This window comes from Myzus persicae, unplaced genomic scaffold (genome assembly GCF_001856785.1).
Source record: "Myzus persicae strain clone G006 unplaced genomic scaffold, MPER_G0061.0, whole genome shotgun sequence".
NCBI classification, from domain to species: Eukaryota; Metazoa; Arthropoda; class Insecta; order Hemiptera; family Aphididae; genus Myzus; species Myzus persicae.
Window position 1 is genome coordinate 96491 of NW_019104076.1, and position 21299 is coordinate 117789.

Consider the following 21299-nt stretch of genomic DNA (forward strand, 5'->3'; position numbering starts at 1 on the left):
TAGTTTTGGTTTTGATCTATCAAAGAATACAAATGAACAATTAAAAATTAACAAAAATATAAAAAAAAATACATGATATTATACTTATAAATATATTTATTAAAAATTAATTTTGTACGCTTTTATTTATTTAAATTAATTGAGCTTGACTGAAGTCCCAAACTAGTAAATAGTTAGAAGAAATTAGTTTCGGCGCTGGTGAATTAGTATTTAAACTACGGTACACTTATTATTATCATCTTGTAATAATATTATAATCATTTATTTATAATCAATGGTAATATCCACTACAATATGTGCAGTTTGATTCATAATATTGATTTTGAACATTTAGGTATGTTTATTTGAATTTAATAAAAGATTTCAACAAGTGTGATTTGTTGGTCTGGTAATGTCTAAATTGATAAAAGTATAAAAAAGAATAGCGAAAATGAAGAATTTTAGATCTTGATAGTTAGCGAATTATAATACTCAATATCAAAAATTAAAAAACCAGATAGTACCAACCTACGGCACCTACCTTTATATTTTCATTTTAAATTAAAAAATTAGCATTTTAGCAAGTGCATTGTCGCATTGATTCCAGATGCACATACCTGCATGTATAGTCTGTAGGTCTTGACTCTTGACTAATTACTATGCTGTACAATTACACCCTGATGATAATAATAATAATGATTAAATTCTAACCTAGTTATGATACGTACGCCATACTAAGTATCTAAATTATTTCATGAAATATTATATTTTAATTCGACGATAACAGTTGATGGTATTTTGTGTCTTTAAAAATTTAAAATCGCTTTAAAAAGTTGTTTGTATATTTGTAAACACTAAACATACTGCTGATCAAGCTATTCTTTAGCTAACGATCTGAAAAACTTAATCAGTATTACTTTAACAGTTATGTAATATGTTTTCGAGTCAGCCTGGCTTTTCGATTTATGCATATTATAATATGTTGTTCGGTCGACGGTCTATAATTGATAACTGAATAACTGATTATCCGGACACCGACCGGCGGTGGTGTTATCGTAAGCTCATTAACATATTAGTTCCAAGTCAACATCTTACCGCCAAAACAGCAAAATATATCAAATTAATTAATCCTAAATCAACATTATAAATTCGACGGCGTACTCTTGTCACGTAAATATGTCATAGTGTCTGAAAGCTAAAGTGACGTACTCGGGGTCCTGGGCCAGGTTAACAGATTTTGAGCCTGGGACTTTGATTTTGAAGAAGCCACTAAATTTTACAATAAAATCAAAATAATACAAACAGTACCTACTATCGTGAGTTATAGTAATATTATGATCGACGGTAATACCATCACTAATACCAATACGTTTTAACTTTTGATGAGTTATCAATTTCCGATTTTGTATTATTATTATTTTAATTGATACGAAAATGTTTTCCTTAAACGGCATTGGTCTATTAAGTATAATAAATATAATGAATCAAGCTGAGGACTCTCATAAATGAAGTAAATCAGTACCAGGATTTATTTGATAATTCCAAGATGTGGTCATGTTCATACACAGGGTTGGACTAGCCCACCGGAATACCGGGAAATTTCCCGGTGGGCCGCAGCAAAAAGGGGCCGTATCGCCGTAGCTATTAATATATATTGTACCGCAAGTCCATGGTGATTATCTTGATTTGATAAAAGAAAATTTATTTCAATCGTTATTTTATGGAATTTATATCAATTTAAATTGATATAAAGACAGAAATAATTATTGTATTATTATGGAAAAAATTAAACTGATGGAATGTTTATTTTACAAGCTCAACAGATGGTCAGTTCAACATTAGAGTTTTTAAAAAAAGAAGCAAGACATTTTGAAGATATTTTAAAGGCAGGTAAAAATTTTGTAAAATGGGCTAATGAATTAATTGAAAATGAAGATGAAATTAATAATTTGATCCCGGATAATTTGCCAAATGTGCGGATACGCAAGAAAAAAATATTGGATGGTGAGATTGGTGAGAACCAAAATGAAACTGCTATTGATTTGTTTAAATTTAATGTTCATAACACAGCGATGGATACAGTGATCTGTAAACTAGAACAACGTTTTGCTAAACACGCTGAAATATGTTCAGATTTTACATGCTTAGATCCTCGTCAATTTTCAAAACCATTGCCCACAACTGCTCTTTTCAAACTTAGTAAAGTTCTTGGATTAGAAAATACTTCTATTTTAAGGGAAGAATTTCTAGATTTTACCAAAAAATGGGATAAGCTTAAATTAAATTTACCAGAAGTATATGCAAGTTATAGAAGTGATGAGGAAAATGAACATCCAGAATTAGATCTAGAATGTTTGCAAGAAAATGAATTTGAACAAATTCTGTACAAAACAAATAAACGGTGTTTAAATTGTTTTCTTTGCTGTTTTAATGTATTGTTTAAATATAGATTATATGTTAAAGCATATAGCAATTTATTTTTAGCCTATATGTATATTTTAACACTATCATGCACTCAGGTAGGCTGTGAAAAGAGTTTTTCTACCTTAAGTTTTATAAAAAAAACCGACTTCGAAACCGTCTATCGATGGAAAATCTGGATGCATGGATGTAATGCATTTAAATAAAAATATTTTGGAAACATTAACACACGAAAATATTATTGAGGAAGTGATAAAACATAGCTCAGTATTCAAAAAAATGTTGGTTGCTTAAAAATATAGATTACCTACCTTGACAAAGAATTATTATTTTTTTTATTATATAATTTATGTATTCTGATTTGATGAAATTTTCTATGTTAATGTTTGACAATTTATTTATATTAATTGTTTTTTTATTATATTATATTTAAAAAATAAATAACTCGTGATAAAGGCTAGTATAGAGCTTATATTTATTACCTTATAAATTATATTTTTAGATAATTCACTATTAACTAACATTTTTTTTTATGATAGAGCTTGTCCCCTTAGGTTCAACTACGTGGCTGGTCCAAAGAAGCAGGGCCGCCAAAAAATAGAATTTCCCGGTACACATTTTGGGGCTAGTCCAACCCTGTTCATACATATCAAACATCATCGAATTAGCCTTCACTCTTTAGTAACAAACTCAAACGCTGTCATTTTTTTTTTTTTTTTATTGAACGGCAACTGAGGCCATTAGCTGTAGTAGGATCTGTATTGTAGTTTGTAATGTATATTTTTTTGGAACGGTAGGGGGGAACACGTGTGTGTTTGTTTTTGGCAGAATTTCGAATGGGGCACCCGTAGGTTTCTGCCATGCCCCGGGGGTGGGGGATGGCAGCACTTGTTCTCCGGTCACCGCGACTTGTCCGGAGAAAATTGCCGCCCGGTAGCCGAGGATCGAACCGCGACCGGCTGCGTCGCAGCGGACGCGTCAGACCACTCGGTCACCTCATCCCCAAAAAAACGCTGTCATATTTTATCACCTCTTTAACAATTACATGGATTGTTTTTGTAAATATCAATGCACACACAACATGCATATGATATAATATGAAGAATGCGTTCCAATCTCTAGCAAAATATTATGTACCAGATACGATACTGATGTGTTTACGGAAATCGTCTATCAACGCAAAGTAGCAACAGTAAATAGGTACATATTATACAATGGGATTTCACGGTATGACAATTATACCATTTGATACAGAGGTACCAGGTACGCCTATTTATAATAACATATTAATAATATGTATGCCTAAATCATCTGGTGTCCACTGTTAGAATTATTCGAGTTAAAGGACATTAAACGGGTCGAATTACGAGCACGCGGGTAAAAATAAACTGCGAAACATATTATATACATGTATATAAAGCTAAAATCAAAAAGGGTGTACATTCACTCCTAACCCAAATTAAGTAGAGTTATGAGCTACAGACGGAAGAAAGGCCGCGTGGATAACACGCGGGTATATAACATTGGGCAAGTATATATAGGTATGGATCGTGTGCCGACGGTGAAAGAGCGATCGCGCGGGGGAGGGGGCGAGACCTCACAGCCCCGGCGCCGAGGGTGACCGGCCGGGGCGGGCGGGGTGTCGTATAAAGGAGCACGTAAGCATGCGAACTTCCATAGGTAGCAGGTATACAGGTACGCCACCACCTTCCGTCCGGACAAGTTCGCTTTCATTGGTCTGCTGCGAGAGACATGCAAATCCCGAGAACACGCCGTAGCGCCCTGCCACACGTACACCTGCGGGTGCACCTATAACAATTCGTATAGCAGTATACCCTATTGCACTGCACGAGCGCGGTAATATTCGTATTATATTATATCGTCGGCGTTTGTAATCGTCCAGAGTGCCAGTTACGGAGCAACTCGGGACGCGAACGACGAAAAAGCTGCTCGCGGCACCGGAACCCGTAGATTCGCGATTGTGGGCCGACTACGACGTGTGTGTATCTTTTTATATAGGTAATAACTATAATAATCGTTTACTGCCAGGTGCATCAGTCTTCGGTCCTTGAGTTCCGAGCATCGTCAGCACTGTACCCATAATTTATTGCTGTAGCGTATTATAGATCGTCGCCATGTCTGCCCGAGCGATCTATCGACCTGCCACGGCTGCCACCGCCGCCGGTGCGCGTGTGTTCGTGAAAAAGTTCCGCGTCGACTTCTCGCGTAGTGCCGTCGTCTGTTGAAATGTAGACTACTCGCGAGCACATCGTCATCGTCGTTGTTGTATCGTCAGCGAAAAATATGATAGGCGGGTCCGGCAAGAGGGGCTCGGCGGCCGGCAACAGCAAGCCTCCGTCGTCCACGGCCACCGCCACGGCCGCAGACGACAAGTCAGCTGCCGCCACCGGCGGAGCGTCGAAGACCGACGACAAAAAAGACGAGACCAAAGGTGAGTTTCCACATCCCCTAGGCTCCTACCTAGGCCCCTACCTAGACATACCGAGATTTAAGTACATAAGGTTACTATAAATTATATTTCTATACTGATATAACAATACTATGCTGATATGGCGAAACCCGAACAAATCTCAAAGAGTTTGTCAAAAATTTGTTTTTAATAAACACCGAGAGTTTCATACCGACTGGCCTTAAATAATACTATGCTAGAGAGTTGTGGTGTAAGATCTCAAATCGAAAGTATTCCGAATCAGAGAGAAACTATATTTTATGAAATGGGAACTTGAGAATATATATATGAGAGTACCTGGCCAATACCTATCTACGAGACTATTGTATATTATATGTATTATATTGAAACAAAATTAGACATATTTTTTATGTTAATCCCATTGCAGTGTTGATTAACATAATATTATCAAACAGATAAAGACAGTGTTTTTTTTAATTATTATGAATCCTAGAAATCAAGAAATATTTTTTTATGGTTTTTCAATTTTTTTGATCAAATTTTTATTTTATTTTTTATTTTTTTATACATTAACTATAACTTTTTTTAGAAACGTGTATAATACATGTTATTACCTTAGTACAACAATGATTTTAGTAAGCAATATGTTTTTAGAAAAACAATGTAAAGACAATATTATGTACCTATAATATTATATACCTAATATACCTAGTCAAATTGTATGGCAAAAATGTATTTATTTATTTGAGAAGAAAAAAAACTCCATTGTCAAAAACTTGATTAAAAATATAAGAACTGTGGGTATATAATGTGAATTATAAAGTATATGTGTGCAGTATTGAGTATAAGAATAATGTTGTATTAAATATACAAGTAAGTAATATGAATAATAATAATTATAATGAATATAATAAAACATATAGTATATTATAATTGGTATTTGGTAACATAATAAAATTAAATCGAATCACAATTTTTTTTAACATCATTAACATTACAAGAAAATAGATCTATATCGGCAGAATTACCTAATGAAATTAGCGTATTTACTGATGAATTTATTGAATAATTTGAATTTAAGTTTTTTAATAAAAAATCATTATCCCCTGGTATTTTTGTAGGTTGATTTTGAAATTACTTTTCTCTAATAAAAGGCTACAATTTATTTTATTACTGAGTAGTTTGAACGAGGAATTGAAATTTAGATATTTTCTACAATTTTTTAAGAAAGTCATATTTAAAGAGCCACAAAAGTGACGTATCAATATTATGGCTCAATTCGAAATTAGGTGTATTATAGTGCTATACTTCATATTTTAATACAAATAAGTTACAACTTAGTTTATAAGAATATAGGTAATTGAAATTTCAATTACATACTTGCATCTTAACTTTGTATCTCAGTACCTTTTTTCATAAATATGATGTTGTAAGACCCTGAAAAATATCAAACTTTGCTATAGTTTATATATTTAGAAATAGCTAATTACTTCACCCAGAATTTGAAGTTAACTTTGAACGGTGATTCTACCGATTAATCCACTTTAATAGAACATCAAAAACAATGGGTGCCTACTACCCACATCACGCACATGCACTGAATGAGTTCTGCATCATCCTTAAATAATACAATAGTTAAATTTACCATGCAGAATTGTATGACTACTCAATAATTTCTACAATAAAAATATTCCGAGTATCCGGAAATCTGTAAACTCTAAATTTTAAAATATAAAGGTTAAGTTTTTAATGTTTGATGAAATTAGTATTGACTATTGAAACAAATATATGGGCCAAAGCCAAAAATGCCAATGATTTATATTATATAATTACCGTTCAATAAATTGTGTTATCAGCTATTTACTATTAGTAAATAACTATAAATTGCAATATCAGGTTATGATTTAATTTACACATCTGTATCGCAGTCTTGGGGAGTATTCAGAATACTTTTAAAATACTTTTCCCCAAAAGGAATTATTTACAATAATAATTGTTTACCTTGTTTTTCTTGACATTTTGACAATAGTATATACGCTTTTTAAAACTAAAATTAAAATTATATTATATTCAGAATTATTAAATTATACAATATGCTGGCGTTAATTTCAAATTTTCTAGAAGAAAAGTATAAGCATTTCAAAAGGTGGTTTAAGCATTTCAAAAGTGTTTGAAATACTTTATTCGAAATACTATTTTTCTGAAGTATTCGAGTATTTATTCCAAATACTTTTTAAAAATATTTTATCCAAGGCTGTCTATACGTTTGGCGAGAATCAATAATTCCATCAAAATTAATTTCTATTTTAAATTTGAACATCAACCATAGAACTACATTTACCATTTAAAAATAAAAATTTAATTTTTAATTTTAATAAATTGAAAAACGTAGGAAAAGCTTAAAACAAATGTGCTTAAATAAAAACGTATAACATGTTAGGACATTTTCATAATTTTGAAAATCAAAAATTGTTTAGAGATAAATAATAATCACTGACTTTTACCTATATTATCTATATTATGCCATATCCCATTACAGCTTGTGGAATATTACGTGACGTGTTATAATTAATTTGAAATGGAGGTTTAGTTGAGATAAATAATTCAACAATTTATTATAAATACCTAGAGTTCAAATTAAATAAACCTCTCTACAAATAAATTAATTTCAAAACTAACGACTCACCTTTGTTATAAAAATTAACTAGATATTCTTTAATTATTGGTAAAGTAAGCGGAATATGAGAAGCAATTTAAATATTATTACTGGATGTTAAATGTTAATTAATATATATACAGATAAATGTATATAGTTATATATTTATGTATCATATTTGATATTTTTATATATAAATTATAAGGAAATATTTTAAAAACAATAGCTATTTTATTTGGACAACTATAGTATGTATAACATAAGAAACTATCATAACTCATGATGAATGCGTAATAAAATAAATAATATCTTAGCAATCCATAATAGATAGGTACTAAAAATGCACATATGACTTTACATTCTCAAAAAATTAAAAATGATTAATAATTCAGACTAGATTATAGATTATTATATTATTTATTTTATTTTATTCAATAGTTGATGTTTTTTCAGATGGAGTTCCACCAACGACTCTACCTAGTCCAGGTTCGTCCATTAGAGATGGAGCACAACGAATTTTACAGTTATGCCAAAAGTCAGAATGGCCACCATTAGATCAGGCCCTAAAGGTGGTCGAAAAATTAGTGGCGGCCGGGGGGGAGGATGTGACGTCAACACCATTAGCCGGTGTAGTGGATCAGGTATAGTTATTTTATTTTTTCTATGCTTTATTGGAATAATAAAATTTTAATTGTACACATGATGCGTAAATATATTTTTTATGGTTGAAAAAAACCAGGGGTTGATGTCCATTCCAAAATACGCGTGGACGTTGGAAAACTAGCACAACCGGAAAAGCGTCATGGTCCGTCGACACGCGATTTACCCTAAAGGCCACAACTTGAACTTAACACATACATTACATGATTAAAGTAAATTGTCTAAATTGGGCTAAACAAAGTTAACAAGGAAAAATGATTTGACCTCAAAGCGACGAAATTCGAACAATTATAACACATACATGATAGGTACCTAATACATTTTATGTAAGCTATATTATAGAAATGTATTAATATTTTGTAGGTATATTTAAAAATATAACGTATTCAGCCACCCGTTAATAAAAAATCAAGTCAATCATTTTTCTGATTTCAAGACAATATTAACAAACCCGTTTGAAAATAAAACATTAAATAAAAATTATGCTACAAACTAATAATACACAAAACATATATATCATTATTTATAATACAATTTTGGTTCATGCAAATGCATCAAAAGTATAATAGTGTACCTATACTTACCTACCTACCTATTGTATCTACTTTATCTTTGGACGAAATATAAATTTTACAAATAGTCAACTACATAATATTGTATATTAGTAGAGCCTCTATTATAGAGACTTTATTTTATAATATTAAGTAAAGTATATATAGTGTGCACGGTGCAGCAAATTCTTATTGATGTGTACGACTCATCAATAAATTATTGAATTACCTAATGAATTAATGATTTAGTTTAAAATTAATTATTTAAACGAAACAATATGTAATAAATATTAAAATATGTAATATAATATTATAAATACAATAAAAAAATTTTCTCGACGTTGAGCCATTTTGTGTAATCTTATATTATGTATACAGAGCAATGGAATGACGCCCTTAATGTACGCAGTCAAAGAAAGCAAAACCACATTCCTAGAACGTTTGGTAGACCTCGGAACTGATGTTACAATCAGAAATATGGTAAGCACTTGCCATATTATAAAATCATTATTTACCTATTTTGTTGCTGTGAACGTATTTATCACCATAATCTGAAAACTGTTTTTATGTACGACCTACTAAAACTTAACGGATGACTCATGAAAAAGAGTTATTACTTATTACCCATAACACAAAACTTATCGTCAGGTTGCAAATTTATTAAGACTGTTGTGTAGATAGTATTTTTTTAAATATATTCCGGTCACGCGAAAATACTCGATCGTTTGTCTTCCATAAATTTAATATGACTTGCGTTAATATACATACAGAAAACTACGCCCCTATTTGAGAGTATTTTGCTATTAATTAGATAACAGTTCATATGTATACAATTTTCAGGAAAATTTTAATGCATTGCATTTGGCCGCAACATACTCAAGAGAAGACGTAATAAAAGTGTTATTGCCGAAAAAAGGGGTGGACGTTTACTCTCCAGGAGGTGTATGTTATTTGATTTTTATGACACTATAATACTGCATTAAAATAATATATTGGTTAAGAATTTTAACTCACCGAAAATTTGCGTTTAAAGCCAAAACAGCAAACGGCCGTGCACATGGTGGCGAGTAGGCAGACGGGTACGGCGACGAGCATACTCCGAGTGCTCTTGGGGTCTTGCGGTAAAGACATTCGTACCATTGCCGACGGGGTAATAATTCCAATATCATTTATTATTTTTTGACTTATTATTTGAAACACAATAATAATTATTAATATAATGGTCGGCAACTATTTTCTGCTCTCTGTATTTAGGACGGTAAAATACCGCTGCTATTGGCCGTAGAAACTGGTAACCAGTCGATGTGCCGGGAACTGCTGTCAACTCAAGCAGTGGAACAGCTAAAGTTTAAGACTAAGTCCGGTGACATGGCCATTCATTTAGCTGCCAAACGAAAAGACATAGACATGATAAAAATACTAATTGACTACGGTGCTAGCGTAGACAGTCAAAACGTAGGTATCAGTTAACATTTCGTATGTCGTTTGACTGTTTCTATAATATCTATAAAATATACCTTTGTATACTTACCAATCATCCATTCTGAAAATATAGGGCCAAGGCCAGACGGCTCTTCATATAGCTTCGGCCGACGGAGACGAAAGTTTGGTTAAATATTTTTACGGCGTACGAGCTAGTGCTTCTATAACAGATAATCAAGGTATACATACATTACTTTGTATATTATATTATTATTACCTACTTAATATATTATATCATAATACTATTTTGTAATTTACTCCTTATTCGAATAAAAATGGATAATATTTGCTTACGTCAACGCTCGTCCGTTGATTGGATATCCTCGTATAATCATACCTGCAACTGCATGTGAATCGTTTTAATATTTGTTTTGATTTTTCTTCGTTCACAGACCGAACCCCGATGCATTTGGCTGCTGAAAACGGCCATGCAAATATTATAGAGCTGTTGGTTGACAAGTTCAAGGCTTCCATATACGAAAGAACGAAGGACGGCAGCACTCTGATGCATATAGCGTCTTTAAATGGCCACGCGGACTGTGCTATGATGTTGTTCAAAAAGGGTGTTTATTTGCACATGCCGAACAAGAGTGGTGCCCGGAGCATACACACCGCAGCAAGATACGGGCACGTCGGAATCATCAACACATTGTTACAGAAAGGAGAAAAAGTCGACGTCACAACCAACGTACGTGCCGATTACAGACCATGTCATAATAATCAATGCCATACATAGGGGAAGGGGGAGTCAGAGATTCAAGCTCCAGCCGAAAATAAAAGTGTCTATGTGTAGAATTACTATTATTAATTATACTGTAGGGAATTCTGACTTGGATTTATAAACCCACCCATCCACCCACTCTAAAATTCAATCCCGTGTACGCCACTGATGAAAACATCCTCTAAGCTAACAAGTCATAATAGTATAGTATTATGGTGTTTAATTTTAGGACAACTATACTCCTCTGCACATAGCGGTCGAATCCGTCAAGCCGGCAGTGATCGAAACGTTATTGGGATACGGAGCCGATGTCCATGTAAGAGGTTAGTGTTATAGGTATACTCATTGTACCTTTGTCATAGTATATTATGGGCAATGGATATAGATAGAGTAGAGGAAGTTTTCATTTTCAGGTACTAAATTACAGATTAAATAATGTTTTTTTACAGGCGGGAAACTGCGGGAAACTCCCTTGCACATAGCCGCTAGAGTGAAAGACGGCGACCGCTGTGCTTTAATGCTGCTCAAGTCTGGGGCCGGTCCCAATCTGGCTATGGACGACGGACAAACACCCGTCCACGTGGCAGCTCAGTACGGAAATCTCATAACACTTCAGTTATTACTAGACGACGGAGGCGATCCTCTTTTCAAGAACAAAGTACTTTATAATATTATACCCACGGCCATTATAAAAAAATATCTATATGGCTGTTATGGCAGCAACCGATGAAACAAAATAAAAATATTTGACATTAATTATTTTTCTCTAATCCAACTTATTGCATTTTACGTGGAATATTATAGGTGGGAGAAACCCCGTTGCACTTGGCTTGCAGAAGTTGTCAAGCCGATATTGTTGGACAACTCGTTGATTTCGTGAAGTCGAAACAAGGTGATGAGGTAGCCAATTCTTACGTAAACAGTGTGAACGAAGACGGCGCGTCCGCGCTGCACTATGCTGCCAATATAAAACAAACAGAAGTTAATGTGTCAAAACCGAACAACGACGCTAAAGTTATAAAATTACTTTTTGAAGGAGGAGCCGACATCAATTTACGGACGAAACTGGTAAGGTTCAATTTGACGTGTTTATTACACTTAAATATTATATTTGTTCGTATAATATTATATTTTGTTAGTTCGCAAATGACACTGTCAAATTAAAGAAAGTATCAGTAATTCATTCGAATATTGATTTATTTAAATTTATTCAGTAACATGTTACCTACTTATGCTATTTATATAAATAGTTAATGGTAATTGTACAATTTACTAAGTAACAATGTAACATTATACTAAATACGTCTACGTGCATATTACCTTAAAGTACTAAACGATTAACTGTCTGTAACACAATATTGAACTGTTTACTTTACTTTTATATTAGCTGGCTTTTTACATAACAATTTGGATTTAAATGTACAAACTATACTACTACCAAGAGAGTACTTTAAATAAAACACGTAAATAGGGATATTTTTGAAGTGATCGTCAATAAGTTTAATCTATTATAATTTATAATATGATCGTGGTAAATAGTCATAATAATACATGCGTTAGTTTGAATATAATATGACAATACGTAAAAACCTCCAACGCCAAAATAAAATAACATCTGCAATATTATAACGTTTTTATGTTATGAATAAAATAAAATAATTTGTAATAATTCAGATGTACAGTAAAACTCATTAAACTCATTGATACGGACCTTATTGTCCGGACTCCGCTTAATCCGGACAGCCGTTTATCACTCTAGAAGTCTAGTTTATGACGTAGAATAAAATAAACATGAAAACGAGTTCAATTATACAATTATGTACAATTTTTATGTTTAATATTGTTAGATTTATGTATTAGACTAAAGTATTGTATATATAGTAAAATACCCAATACAATTTTTTTGAATTTATAATTTACGATTCTTAGTTATTTTGTTTAATCCGGACTTTCATTAATTCGGACAACCTAGAGCCCCAATTGTCCAGATTAATGAGGTTCTACTGTATAACCATTTATTTAAACAAAAAAATATTCTTTTTTTGTTAACTGAAAGAAAATGCATGTGAGGATTACACTATATCTAACTAGTAACTATAGTACCTAAACATTTAGATACAAAAAAAATTCATCCTGTGTGAGAACTTATTTAAAATTACAATTTTCTAAAATCCTTTTTTAGTGCACCCCTTACATAATGATTAATTACATTATGAACAATTCAAGTCTCCAAGTTTCATAGTTTAGGTTCTACGTTGATCAGTCAGTCAAAAAAGCACTTTCAATTTTTACGAATTTTCCAATTTTTCCAATACTTGTATTTCCATTATCTCCGTAAAAACTTTATTCAAACTACTGAGAACATTGAAAAAAATTAGCCAAATCAATCCAGCGTTTATAAATGATGCGATTACCAACAAAACAGCATTTCATTTTTATTTATATGGATGGACAGATCATTATTTATATTTTTATTATTTCTGGCAATCCCATTAATTTTTCTAGGACGTATTATACATTAAAACTTTCCTTAGACTCGGTAAATTCTTTAGTGAAAACTTTAAGAAAATCGGGTGAGTATTTTTTGAGATATGTGCGTAGATACTAAGAAAAGGCTTCTATTTTATAATATGTATTTATTACATTTTGTTGTTAACTGGGAAGGGCAAAAAAGCATTTGTAAATTATTTAATAACAACACAACAATCAATAGCAGTAGCACTGACACGAGGCCAAATGTAAATTACTTTGTGAACGCATTCTAAAAGTTAAATTGTTATTTTTCTTAAAAATGTACATAAATTGCCTATTCAAAAAATCAAAACCCTTTCAAAATCATGTGTAGGTACACTATACACCCATTTTTGCTTCTTATTAAAGACACACGAACGGGCTCTTCAGACATTAATTTATGATTAAAATGTATACAATATATTTATATAGAATAATTTACCAATGCATTAACGATTGGTGTTTTTAATTGTTTTTAATAACCATAATAATCTATAATAATTAATCCTGTTAGAAAACAAAACAAAAAAAATCATAGAATTTTTTAGGAAAAATCGTGTTATTATTACACATATCACTATAACATAGATTATGTATTATTTTAGCACCACGAAACAGCTTTACACTTTTGTGCTGTAGCTGGTAACAACGATGTACTTACAGCAATGCTGGATGGTATGTCACCAACCGAGATACAACAATCGATGAACCGTCAATCCAGCGTCGGTTGGACCCCTTTGTTGATCGCTTGTCACAGGGGTCATATGAGTTTGGTGAACACCATGTTAAACAACCATGCAAGAGTAGACGTGTTCGACAACGAAGGTCGATCTGCTCTTCATCTGGCTGCCGAAAGGGGATACCTGAAAGTATGGAAATCAACAACAACTAATTCCTATCTATATATTATTATTATTTATTAGCAATACATATGTTCATTTTATAGGTATGTGATGCTCTACTAACACATAAAGCGTTCATAAACAGTAAATCAAGAGTTGGTTGGACTGCACTACATTTAGCGGCTATGAACGGTTTCGCTGATCTCTGCAGGTTAACTATAGATATATTTTTTTAAATTAAATAGAACTTACTTGTAATAGCTTAAGCTGATTTTTTTTCCAAAGGTTTTTGATTCACGACCATAACGCTGTAATCGATATTCTTACACTGAGAAAACAAACACCTCTGCATTTAGCTGCGTCAGCGGGACAACTAGAAGTATGTCGATTACTATTAGATTTGGGCGCGAATATAGATGCGACGGACGATCAAGGACAAAAACCCATTCATATTGCAGCACAGAACAATTTTCCAGAAGTTGTTCACCTATTTTTGCAACAACATCCACAATTAGTTTTGGCTAGCACTAAAGTAAATATCATTACCGTACACCATAGTTGAATTTACAATTAATTACATTGTTTTTGTTAGGATGGAAATACATGCGCTCACATAGCAGCCATGCAAGGTTCAGTTACTGTGATCATTGAACTAATGAAATTCGACAAAAACGGGGTGATCTCAGCTAGAAATCGTATCACAGAGGCTACCCCACTTCAATTAGCAGCTGAAGGTGGTCATGCCCAAGTGGTTAAGGTTTTAGTAAGGGCAGGAGCATCGTGTTCGGACGAAAATAAGGTGACTTAACTATGAATTAAAGACACTTTTTTCTCTTATAAATTACGTGTTATAAAATTCATTAATTCAATGTTCCAGGCAGGATTTACAGCTGTCCACTTAGCAGCACAAAATGGTCATTTATCTGTGCTGGAAGTATTGCGTTCGTCCCAATCGCTAAAAATTTCAAGCAAAAGGCTTGGTATGACAGCGCTTCATATGGCAGCATACTGTGGTCAAACAGGTAAGTACCATATAAGAGAAAAATTGTACAGTAATAAATGTGAACAAAACACAACAATCGTTATACTATATTATGTTATTGTTAATTTTAGATACTGTTCGAGAATTACTGTCTCATATACCAGCAACAGTCAAGTCTGATCCACCGTCTGGTGTCAGTGTATTGGGTGTACTGGGTAACGAATCTGGAATGACACCGTTACATTTTGCTGCTTACAGTGGTAATGAAAACGTTGTCCGATTATTGCTCAATTCGGCTGGAGTTCAAGTCGACGCATCTACAGTTGAATCTGTAAGTTTGTAATTAATTATATGGGTTACTATAATATAATTTCTATCCATAGTGCATACCTAGGTATAAAATAATTAAAATTTACTTACATACTTTTAGGGTTACAACGCACTTCATTTGGCGTGTTTTGGCGGGCATGTAACTGTAGTTGGACTTCTGTTATCAAGAGCAGCAGATTTATTGCACAGTTCTGATCTTAATGGTAAAACGTGTCTGCATATTGCCGCCTCATATGGCCATTATGCAATGGTTGAAGTCTTGCTAGGACAGGGTGCCGAAATTAACGCCACAGATAAAGTTTGTGTTTAAAAAAAAACTGCATTCGATTATTTCCATGTTTTCATTTCAAATAATATACAATTTATAGAATGGGTGGACGGCAATGCACTGCGCTGCTCGTGCTGGGTATTTAGACGTGGTAAAACTCTTAGTCGAATCCGGCGCCTCTCCAAAAGCTGAAACCAACTATGGAGCCTCACCGATATGGTTTGCAGCTCAAGAGGGTCATAATGATGTATTAGAGTACTTAATGACAAAAGAACACGACACTTATGGTTTGATGGATGATAGAAGGGTACAAAAAACCGAAATCGTTTACACAAACGACTCCGTAAAAACAAATTAATAAATATCAAGCATTTTTTTTTCATTTTAGTTTGTCTACAATCTAATGATTTGTAGCAAAAATCATAATAACAAACCAATCGAAGAATTTATTTTAGTATCACCCGCGCCAGTAGATACTGCAGCAAAACTTTCCAGTATATACATTAACTTATCAAATAAGGTAAACATAAACAATGGTTACAGATTTTATTACTATAATTTATGTACTCGTAATTTACGATAAAATGCATTTAGACTATATTAAGCCTAACATACCTACATATTATAATAATAAAAAAATTAATAACTAGTTAAATAGGTAATGGAAAATATATTGGTACTTACCTAAATTAATTTACTCTGAGTGAAAATTATTTTTACGTCATGCTTATATATTTTTACGCAAAGCGATTGCATGGAAATTTGATTTTTTTATTTATAAAAAATAAAAATCATCTATTATTTATTAAAATGTTTTCAATATAAAAAGTATATAGATACAACTCGAGATATAAGTATATAACTATTTATGAATACAGTCATACAGATTTGTGCTGCAATATATTTTTATAGTGAATAGTGTAATGCTCGCTTCAACAGAGTATTAATTGTTCTTTAATGACCTAAAAAATACTTATTCTAATGGAGTACAAAATATTTATCCAAAGTACGCTGCAACTATTAGTAGGTATCTAAAAGTAGCAAATAATTATGTACCTACAGTGAGAAAAATATGTTTTGGAAGCACTGGTATATAATTCATAACTATATTGTAATGTCAATTGCTCGTGTTGGTTAAAATATTTAACTCACCCTAAAGTATTTTTTTACTTTAGTTAGAAATCATATTTGTAAAATGAATCACCTATCTAAATACTATACTAATATAGGTATTCTATCAAGACAGATTATTAAAAATATATTTTTATGTAATGTGTAGTATTAACTAATATCGTATGATAACTAGGAAAAAGAGAGAGCAAAAGACTTAATAGCTGCGGGGAAACAATGCGAAACTATGGCAACTGAACTTTTAGCCTTAGCTGCTGGTCAAGACTCCGCTGGTCGCATCCTAACAGCTTCAGACAGACGAAATACTGAATTTTTAGACGTTCTTATTGAAAATGAGCAAAAAGAAGTTATCGCTCATACTGTTGTTCAAAGGTACCTACAGGTTAGTCATTAATAGTTAATAATATATAAGTGTATCAGTTGACATGTGTTTAAATTTAACGTACGTTGAAATTTAGGAACTTTGGCAAGGAAGACTGAATTGGGCCGGTTGGAAAACACTACTTATGTTTCTAGGATTTATTGCTTGTCCTCCATTATGGATAGTGTTTACGTTACCTCTTTGGCACAATTATAGTAAAGTTCCAATTATAAAGTTTATGTCATACTTGACGTCTCATGTTTACTTGATGCTTCTATTACAAATGGTTGCCATCACACCGTATTATAAAGCAGCGCGGCAAAATTTATTTCCATATTGGTACGAATGGTTGCTCTTGGTAAGTCGTCGTTAACAAAGTTATAAAATGTACAAACATTTTTACGTGCCTATAAATTTATTAGGTTTGGTTAAGTGGTTTGCTACTGTTTGAACTAACTAATCCAAGTGACAAAAGTGGATTGGGTTGGGTGAAGTTGGCTGTTCTCTTATGGAGTGTGATAGGAGTAGCATTTCATTTAGTCGGATTCTGTGGCCTCGTTTCCAACCCATATCTTCCTACTGTTATGTATCTTCGGAATCAAATGTTTGCTATATCATTTTTGATGGCGTGCGTTCAGATTCTGGACTTCCTGTCATTCCATCATCTGTTTGGACCATGGGCCATAATAATTGGAGATTTGATGAAGGATTTAGCAAGGTTTCTCGTTGTACTGAGCATCTTCGTGTTTGGGTTTTCTATGCAAATTGTTGCAATGAACCATCCTATCACTAAGAAATTAGAAAAAAATAAACCAGAAGTTTTTACAGAAGGTAATACCATACGAATAGACAAACCTAACAAGTTAAAAAAAAATATATTATGCACCATTTAATTGATTTTTTGTTTTTGTTTAGTCATAATGAGCCCAGTAGATGCATTTGAATTACTTTTTTTCGCTGTATTTGGTATGGCAACACATAACGACCTGAGACAGGCTTCTAACACGGATCAACCACCGTGGACGGTTTACTTATTTAAAGCTGTCTTTGGTATATATATGTTAGTTTCAGTTGTCGTACTAATTAACTTACTTATCGCTATGATGAGTGATACTTATCAAAGAATTCAGGTAAATTTAACCCGGTAGATACAGTAAGCTAAAAAAAAATAAAAATAAAATGTATTATATAAATAACCTGTTGAAGGCACTATGTGCACAATATGGTATGATAAAATACACATATTAAATAATTATAGGCACAATCTGACATCGAATGGAAGTTTGGATTGGCAAAATTGATTAGAAATATGCATAGAACAACTACAACGCCATCGCCTTTGAACTTAATTACTACTTGGTTCATGTATTTACTAGAGATATGCAAGAAAAGAGGTAAAAATACGCGAAAGAAAAATATTCAGGATACACTTACGAATTTTTCTAAACTGTTAAATACAGTTAAGCAAAAAAAGCGCCCAAGTTTATCACAGATGGTCGATATGAAAACAAAAGGACGAGTAAGTGCCAGGACTCGAATGGGCAATAAATGGCTATCAAAGGTGAAAAAAGCTCAAGTAGTTCCGAGAGGTAAGATAAAACGATTTCATTGGTACTATGAAAAATAATAGGGTGGATAATATTATATTCTAATTTTGATTAAACTTAAACGTGCCGCGTAGAATCGATATCGGTCAGTGTCGTACATTTGAGTCCTTACGGATCTCAGATAAGTTTTGCGAGCTTGTCGAACCGCATCGAAACCGTCACAGACTGGGATTCCATTGCAAAGAAATATCGAGCACTGCAAGGGGCTAGTGAAAATGACGAGAGAGAAGACACAAAGGCTTCGAACGCATCGATGGAACGATTAACGAGAAGTAACAGCGAAGCCCAATCAGACCCACAACCGTTCGCAAACAACATAAAAAACATTCCATAACAAAACAAAAAAAAAATGATAATTAAATCGTGTAAATTATTTAAAAAAAAAATATTTTTACATCAATATAATATAGGTAAATGTGTAATATATTTATGTACAAATTATAAATGTACAGATACCCAGTATAAAATATTAAGTATAATTAAGTATTACTGATAAACGTGTGATGGATATTATACAAAGCTTGATATATATAAATATATATATTATAAGCAAAACTTAAGCTATTATACATAGTAAAAAAAAAATATGTTAAGAAAAAAATACATTTATATTATTTTACAAAATATGTTTTGGTTTTTTTTTTATTTCGTCAATTATTTAATTGGATAATCATTATTATTATATTGTTCCATAAATGATCTACGGCGCATTGGCACATACCTACAATCCACATTCAGCATATTTTTTTAATTTGAATGAGATTTTAACATAACATTATACATTATTGTATAAATTGATATAATATTAGAAGTATGTATAAATCATTTTTCTGATTATTTTATACACTACAATTTGTTTGGATAGAAATTATAATTGATAAATCATAATAATTAATAGGTACTAGGTACCTACCCCTTGTAGAAGTAGAAGTAGGATTTAGATAAGCTCAATTTTATAAATACCTACTAAATAGTTCTTCTTACCTGTATAATAATACTATTATGCCATCACACGTAATATTGAACTTAATCATTTACATAAGTAAAACGAGATATTTTTGATTATGGTGGTTCATGAAATTACTTGAGCACCATAATAGACATTATTGCTCATATACTATAAAAAAAGGTTAGGTATAGTAGACAAGAACTGTGTAAATGTGTAATGTGTATAACAATACATTAACAAAGGCATTACTAGCGGTGTGCAAACATCTAGCAGCGATGTAGGCATACTTGACGACAAAGTATATAGAATCTATATTATATTATCTTACCTGCGGTTATCTAGAGTAGATAACCATGATCTTACCGCACTACCGCCATAGACATCCTTATACCACAGAATAAATTTAATTTTAGTTTTCCCATGACTAGCCCGCACTACCATTCAAGATTTTCAAGGAAGAATTTGGAGTGTATCGATACGTATCGAGGCAATTTTGAGCGTTCAAGATGTTACACGACGTGCAGTATACAAGCGATACGTACCGACCCGTATCGGACTCGGACTTCGATACGAGGTGGTATGTATCGACACGTATCGAATTTTTCTTCTTGAAAATCTTGATTCATTGAGCCACTACTCACTGACTAGTATAGGTCATAGAGTCATAGGTCCCCGAAAATCTCCCTCTATGTTTCCATAGTTCCATACCCGAAGTGTAATTACTTCTGTACACACTTCAGTTGTGAATCTCGTGGTAATAAATGTATATTTTTAAAACATAAATACCCTCTACGAATATCTATTACGGGTGTCAAATTTTTAAGCTGAAATTTAGTTGGGGATTGTAAATGGACAATCGGAGTAGTCGGACAGATTTTAAACAGTTGAATACGAGCAGTTGAGTGCGTAGGGCAAGTGATAATTTCTGCGTGTGGCTATGGCCAGTCGTAGTGTAAAAGCATTAAAATGTTCAAGTCTCCACCGCATCGTTATGTGCTTGAACGATATAAATAATGTAGTAAGATTAACTGTATGTAACCGCATCCCCATATTTCGGTGGAACTTGTTTTGATTCATAAAGCCACATAAATATAACTTTAAAATTATGTAAAATGTTTTTTTTTTTACTTATGTATAGTAATTTGACAGATTTTTCCAACATTTATTTTAGGTTAGGTATTCTCTCATAGTCATAGGTATCTATATTTTTTATACGAGTATTTATTTGGATACAAATAACAAGGATTCAGCCCTTTTACTTGTATGAAATACCAATTCGATTATTGTTCCGAAGTTTCTATAATAGTTACCAACAGGGGCAGAGGACTTGTAGCCATAAAAAGTCATAAAATATGCATTTGAATGTCTAAAATATGCATCTTAAAAATAAAATAAAGAATATTTTTATATTTTATTT

General features: G+C 32.4%; 1 protein-coding gene and 1 long non-coding RNA gene across 3 annotated transcripts; one reads left to right on the forward strand and one right to left on the reverse strand.

Annotated features, from left to right (window-relative positions):
• The first annotated feature begins 3395 nt into the window (after window positions 1–3395).
• Window positions 3396–19488, forward strand: LOC111038378 (serine/threonine-protein phosphatase 6 regulatory ankyrin repeat subunit A). Of its 2 annotated transcripts, XM_022321446.1 has the most exons (27): window positions 4705–4852; window positions 7941–8128; window positions 9077–9178; window positions 9539–9640; window positions 9732–9848; window positions 9953–10153; window positions 10254–10359; window positions 10573–10868; window positions 11131–11224; window positions 11351–11559; window positions 11706–11969; window positions 14018–14281; window positions 14359–14465; window positions 14540–14786; window positions 14847–15053; window positions 15132–15276; window positions 15368–15567; window positions 15667–15864; window positions 15935–16141; window positions 16223–16354; window positions 17141–17347; window positions 17424–17684; window positions 17749–18157; window positions 18242–18456; window positions 18585–18720; window positions 18787–18915; window positions 19008–19267. In XM_022321446.1, exons 1-27 carry the CDS (start codon window positions 4705–4707, stop codon window positions 19265–19267), a joined length of 5151 nt encoding a protein of 1716 aa, XP_022177138.1. The 2 variants fall into 2 exon arrangements, with proteins under 2 accessions (XP_022177137.1, XP_022177138.1); XM_022321445.1 differs by having other exon boundaries at window positions 3396–4852; window positions 18585–18915; window positions 19008–19488.
• On the reverse strand, window positions 9988–10562 carry LOC111038380. Its single transcript, XR_002604983.1, has 3 exons — window positions 10475–10562; window positions 10230–10341; window positions 9988–10082 (listed from the first exon to the last, which is right to left on the reverse strand). It is a non-coding gene; the product is annotated as an uncharacterized LOC111038380 (long non-coding RNA).
• Window positions 19489–21299: the final 1811 nt, after the last annotated feature.

Excerpts from the sequence above, each read along its gene's own strand:
- LOC111038378 (XM_022321445.1), top strand. The coding sequence starts at position 4,705 with ATGATAGGCGGGTCCGGCAAGAGGGGCTCGGCGGCCGGCAACAGCAAG. Across the intron at positions 14,466-14,539 it reads GGTTTCGCTGATCTCTGCAG|GTTTTTGATTCACGACCATA; the intron begins GTTAACTATAGA and ends TTTTTTCCAAAG. Across the intron at positions 18,916-19,007 it reads AGCTCAAGTAGTTCCGAGAG|AATCGATATCGGTCAGTGTC; the intron begins GTAAGATAAAAC and ends CGTGCCGCGTAG.